Genomic DNA, 5,821 nt, shown 5'->3' on the forward strand with positions numbered 1-5,821 from the left:
AGGGGATTTGATGGTGTTTTGGAAGATGGGTTAAACTTCTCTTTATTGAAGATTTCTCCGAGTACCAACTTCTAGTGGTCACCAAAAGATATCATGCTGCCCTTTAAGAAACTCATCTCTTCCCTCTCTCATGGTTACCAAAAGCCGGCAAATTCGTCATTTCATAACATTTAACAGAGAAATTAAATGGGGGTTAAAACTAGATACCAAAACCACAATGAAACATGCCCATAAGGACCTTCTATGCAAAATTGAAAGTTAAGGGACCAAATTTGCAGTTTTCTCTATTCTATTTATGTATATATAGTCCGCTACAGATCCAAGTCCAACTCTATGATTGTTGAAGAAACCAAATACAAAAAATAGATGATGCATTCTTCTACATAACTCGATGAAGCACAAGCAGTCACTATACAAGACAAGGTACAAACAGTATAGCCGGATAGATTTAAATAAGGTTATGATGTCGCAACTGTATCCCACCGCCAAATGGTGCCATCTTCACAGCAACTCAGTATTGTGCTGAAACATAAACATATCTCAACATCATCAAAGGTAATAAATAATAATGCTCTACACATCACTTAAAAGTTAAAAGTAAAAAAAAAAACAGGAAGAAAGATTTATAGTTTTATACCTGCCATCAAAGGACATGGCAGTTTGCCTGATTGGAGATTTGGATTGAACATGGGATAACCTGAAAATTAATCAAATCAATCTTTACTCTTTACTCTTTAGATGATGATTTTAGAAACTAAGAAAGCAAACCTTGCAATGAGAGAAGGTGGACTAGTCTGCAATTCCCATACAAAAATTTTCCCTTCTCTGTTGCCTGTTCAACATTCATTACATACACCATTACTAGAATGAACTTTTTATATTATTACATGATCAATTCTTATTTTTTAGAGACATCATAATTTAATTCATAGTTACCTATTGCTGCTGCATTGTAATGGAAATCACACGAAAGCTTTATAAACCAAATGTCACATTCAGGGACAGGATATTTCTGAAGGATATCTACTGTGCCCTGAAAATTAATTATAATTTATCACCATTTTTTCTTTCTTCACCCTTAAAAATCAAGTAATATAAGTAAATTATATGGTATCAAACCTCTCCTGGAGATTGCTCTTTCATCTTTGGCTCCCACAATACAAACTCATTATCAACACTCTACAAAAAAACAAAAAATAAATAAATCAACTTTATATAGAAACAATAAATATGTATGAGGTATAGACAGTTACCTTAGATAATATGAAATCACCTAGCCACCTATTGCAGTCGACATAATTTGTATGGATTGAAGCAATTAACACCTAAAGAAATGTTGCCCTTGGATTAAAAAAGGGACAAATGTTCATTTCACAAAAGAAACTAATCAATAAAAAAATTAAAAAAAAAAATCTAACCGGAAACTGCACATATTTTGTAGGAAATTGTGAAGGAGATCCCTCCCATGTAAAAGACCTCTCAACATATGTCCAAAACTCTGCAACAAACTCAATAAAAGATAAACATTTACTACTTCACACATTTTGTAGAAAAACACAATTAACAAAAGACTCTACCTTTCATTGACCAGATCTTTACAGTGTTATCCATACCACAACTGGCAATACGATATATATCTGAAGGATGAAAATCCTGAAACAAATATTAAAAAAAATATATACTTAATAAATGATTTGAAGTGTTCATTGAATGGAAATGAGATAACAAGTCTACACTAACCACACTTAACACTTCATTGCGATGACCACCAGCTCCAGCAAATATCAAAATACATATTCCAGTTTGAACATTCCACAAGCGAACAGATTCATCCTATTCAAACTCAGAAAATAAAAATCAGTTTTGAATATACTTTAGAGTACCCAAACTGTAAATTTGGAATCATGCTTACTTTACTTGCAGAAAGCACAAGAGAAGGTCTTAATGCTTGTGTTCTGATTTCATTTACTGAATCTCCATGGCCAACAAAACTCTGCGGGAAATAACAATGATTATAGGGTCACAAATTACAATTACAGAATAAAGAAAAAAATGCCATCATTATCAAATTGAAAGAAGTTAACCTTGTGTATCTTCTCATTGCCAGCATCAATGACACGGATTATACCATTGATTCCTCCAGCAACTAACAATGGTGTCCCATCAGCATCACATGCCCAGCTCACAGTGTAGAAAGACTCGTCCTTCTGATCTAGAATGCACATGGAAATCCAGGTTTTGTTCATATATGCTTAAATACCTCCCACTAAAAAGATAAGATTTTAATATAGAATATGTTTAATCTTACATCTTCATCAATGTAGGATTGTAGTACAGCAATAACGCCACCTTCAAGGCATTGGTATACAGTAACCTAAAAATATAAACATCTTCGTTTAATCATATAACAAGTACAGAAGAAATCAGAAGTAGCTGGAAATGTATAACATCACAACGACTATAGATTTAGTTAACTGTTTGTCTGTTTCGTTTAATGGATCCCTTTCAGCTAATCTATGCTCATTCCGCAATTTAGACCTAATCGAAAGCCTACTTTACCAAATAATCGTGAATTAATCACATTTTCATCCACCTAGCTTCAGTGTCGATTTCTAAAGGAAAAAACTGAAAGTCGCAATCTAATTGGAAAGTTTTCAGTAAACTAACGATAACAGAGAAAAGACACATGAAACTCTTACGCGATTACCACCGACAGTGGCGAATACATTGTAATAACGAGAGTCGATGAAGTTGAAAACGACGGCGTAAATTGGGCGCTTGCCTTCTTGTAGCCTGTTGGTGACTCTATAATCCCTCTTCTTCGACGGGATCAGTGATCCGATAACTGGTTCGCAGCCTAACGTTATCTTCGCCATTGAAACTATACTACTATTTTCCTAAGCGGCCACCGGAAACTACCGCACCGGAGCACAACGGAGCGAGCGGCAAAGAGGGCAAAATCAACCGTGCTCGTTAAAAGTTGTTTGGGGAAAGAGGCTAAAACCTATATTCACTTTCTCCGATATACCCTTCTAATTTAAAATAAGGACATAAATACCCCCTATATTTATCATTCGTTTCATAATACTCCTTTTATCCTAAAAAATACAATAATAATATGCAATTCCCGTATTAGAAACATGATAAGGGAACGTTAGATTTAATGATTTTGCCGGATATAGATATTTTTTTTGGGTTAATTCCAAAAAATAGACATAAAAATCGAATTTTTAGGTATAAACATGAATTTTGTGGAGGTGAGCTAATCGAATTTTTAGGTATAAACATGAATTCCGTGGAGGTGAGCTCCGAGGGCTTCGAGTAATCGACTTAATCTCTGAGGAATCGATGTGGGAAAAAAAATAAAATCTGAAGAACCATTCCGCAGAGCTACCTCCGAGGAATGAGTTATCATTCTTCGGAGGTAGCTCCACAGAATGGTTCTTCAAGTTTTTTTTTTTTCCACATTGACTCTTCAGAGTTTATACTCATTCCGGTGAGCAAAAGTTCATTCCTCAGAGGTAGCTCTGCGGAATTGTTCTTAAGATAATTTTTTTTGCCATATCGATTCCTCAGAACTTATACTCATTCTGTGGATCCTTTGGAGCCCACCTCCGTGGAATCCATGTCTATAACTGAAAATTCGATTTTTTTTGTTTATTTTTTTGGAATCCATGTCTATACCTGAAAATTCAATTTTTTTTGTCTATTTTTTAGAATTCAACCCCAAAAAATATCTAAATCCAACAAAATCCCTTAGATTTATAGTCTTACTTCCAACTGAGGGTAACCTATTTCCATTGAAGACATCTAACAATAAAAAAGTTTGCGCAAAAAACAAGAAATAAAGAAAAAAAAAAGCAACAAAACTCATGTGTGCTATACAAATATAAACAATAGAACAACAAGACAAATATAACAACAAGAGAGCAAAAAAGTAAAGAGGGACACATGTGCAAACAGATGATATACTCAAAACTCATACATAAAAAAGAAAATTGTAACATGTGCTAATCCGCTACCCTATTTATATGCAACTATTCATTTATGCTTCTTTGCTACTCAAATCTTAAGTGTCTAACCACTATTATTTAGTGCGACGTCCTCAGAAAGAGTTAACTTCACCCTCCTGATTTTATATGTTGGTCGACTCGTTTGGATATGTCAAAACCATCACAACCTTTATTCCTTCGATCTTTCTCATCACATCATCTTCCTATTTTATATGTTGGTCGACTCGTTTGGATATGTCAAAACCATCACAACCTTTATTCCTTCGATCTTTCTCATCACATCATCTTCCTAGTACCTCCTTAGGGAAGTTTCTCAGACGTCCAAAAAGAAAATGAGGTGTTATTTTTAGGGGTAATTGTGAAGAAGTAAGGGAATTCTTCTTACAAAATGTTTTTATTAGAAACACTTAGAGGAAGTAATTTATGCTCTATAAATATTAAATTCTTGTTTTAATCCTTATTTTATCTTGTAATTGGGTTTAGCAGATCATGATCAACTAAAACCCTAGAAATTCGACTATAGGTCTAAATTTCTTCTTGTTTGTTTTTATTTTTATGTTTATGTTCTTGGATTATTGTTGGAATTTTGTTTGGGATTGGTAATGCATGTTTGTTTCAATTAAAATCAATGATTATTTGCGTACATGAGTTGTTGGATCGAGAAATTCGGGTTTGGCATAATGCAAAATAAGAATAATCACAAATCAACAAGATGAGTTTTGGTGCTAAACACGATAGTCGTTTATTAAGAGGAGAAAAAGAATAAAAATATGATCCTAGCTATTTACAATGCTCAACTCTCAACTCACAATGACTACATATATGTGCACACCTCCTCTAATGATATATATATATATATATATATATATATATATATATATATATATATATATATAGTTAAGTTCAAATAAGAACACTATTTAATGTGAGAATGTGAGAACGCTATTTTATGTTACTATTCTACTATGAATTTAATATGTATAGTATTGTAGTAATTATAATATGAATATATTCAATTTTATATTGCTATTCTACTATAAAAAATATATAAATATATATATATATATATATATATATATATTGTAACACCCCGTTTATAAAATAAATAAATAAATGTATAGAAACCCTAAAAAGAATAAATATTTGAGTGAGGCGTTAGTTTCGAGGAGTTAAAAGTCATAATTATAGAAGTCAGGGTGCGTTTGGTAATTTATGGACTTAAATTGAAGATATTTGAAGGCTTAAGTGGTTGATTGCAATTTAGGGACCTGATATGAAAGGAATTTATGGGATCAGGGTTTAAAAGGTAAATTGTAGCCTCATATTGATAAGAAATCGGGAAGGAGGGACCAGAAGTGTATATTGTGCATAATTTTGAAAGAGACACGGGATATATACCCGTATCCCTTCCCCCCACATTGCATCTTCAACCCTAAACGATGGAAGCGGCCGCCAACCTTATCTCTCCACTCCTCCAGCCGCAATCATCCCGTTTTCCCCTCTTGCTTTCCGATCAGATAGAGCTCCGTCGACCGCCAGTTGCTGCCTCACCATCGAGATGCCGTCACAACCTTGTTGCCGGCGAATACAGGAGTAAAGGCCGACGTCGGGGCCGTTGCGCATATGCCTTCTCCGGTAATGGTGAACCTTTTTCCCCTCTCTCATTCTTCTGCCATTTTCCTCATGTGCGTCGCCATCTCTGCCCGATGGCTATCGCATTTCGATGATACCTATTCCGGGTCGCCGCAAACCACCATATGAGTGGCTGTCGTGTGTGTGTTCCAGCCATAGGATGGCAGTGATGCGTG

At 34.5% G+C, this 5,821-nt stretch overlaps 1 protein-coding gene across 1 annotated transcript; it reads right to left on the reverse strand.

The window, feature by feature from the left end:
- Positions 1–258: 258 nt before the first annotated feature.
- On the reverse strand, positions 259–2,983 carry FIE (Transducin/WD40 repeat-like superfamily protein). The gene is made up of 13 exons (XM_079010724.1): positions 2,700–2,983; positions 2,309–2,374; positions 2,085–2,207; positions 1,913–1,993; positions 1,741–1,833; positions 1,578–1,653; positions 1,419–1,498; positions 1,254–1,325; positions 1,120–1,179; positions 937–1,033; positions 769–832; positions 638–697; positions 259–522 (listed from the first exon to the last, which is right to left on the reverse strand). The coding sequence occupies exons 1-13, from the start codon at positions 2,874–2,876 to the stop codon at positions 459–461; spliced, it is 1,113 nt and encodes a 370-aa protein (XP_078866850.1). The 5' UTR covers positions 2,877–2,983; the 3' UTR covers positions 259–458.
- Positions 2,984–5,821: the final 2,838 nt, after the last annotated feature.

Source organism: Lactuca serriola, chromosome 7 (assembly GCF_051521515.1).
Source record: "Lactuca serriola cultivar US96UC23 chromosome 7, Lser_US96UC23_V15, whole genome shotgun sequence".
Lineage (NCBI taxonomy): Eukaryota > Viridiplantae > Streptophyta > Magnoliopsida > Asterales > Asteraceae > Lactuca > Lactuca serriola.

Bases quoted from the DNA above. Each gene is read 5' to 3' on its own strand.
- FIE (XM_079010724.1), bottom strand. From the start codon at position 2,876: ATGGCGAAGATAACGTTAGGCTGCGAACCAGTTATCGGATCACTGATC. The intron at 1,834-1,912 runs GTAAGCATGATT...GAGTTTGAATAG, and splicing joins TTGTGCTTTCTGCAAGTAAA to GATGAATCTGTTCGCTTGTG. The intron at 698-768 runs GTTTGCTTTCTT...ATTAATTTTCAG, and splicing joins CCACCTTCTCTCATTGCAAG to GTTATCCCATGTTCAATCCA.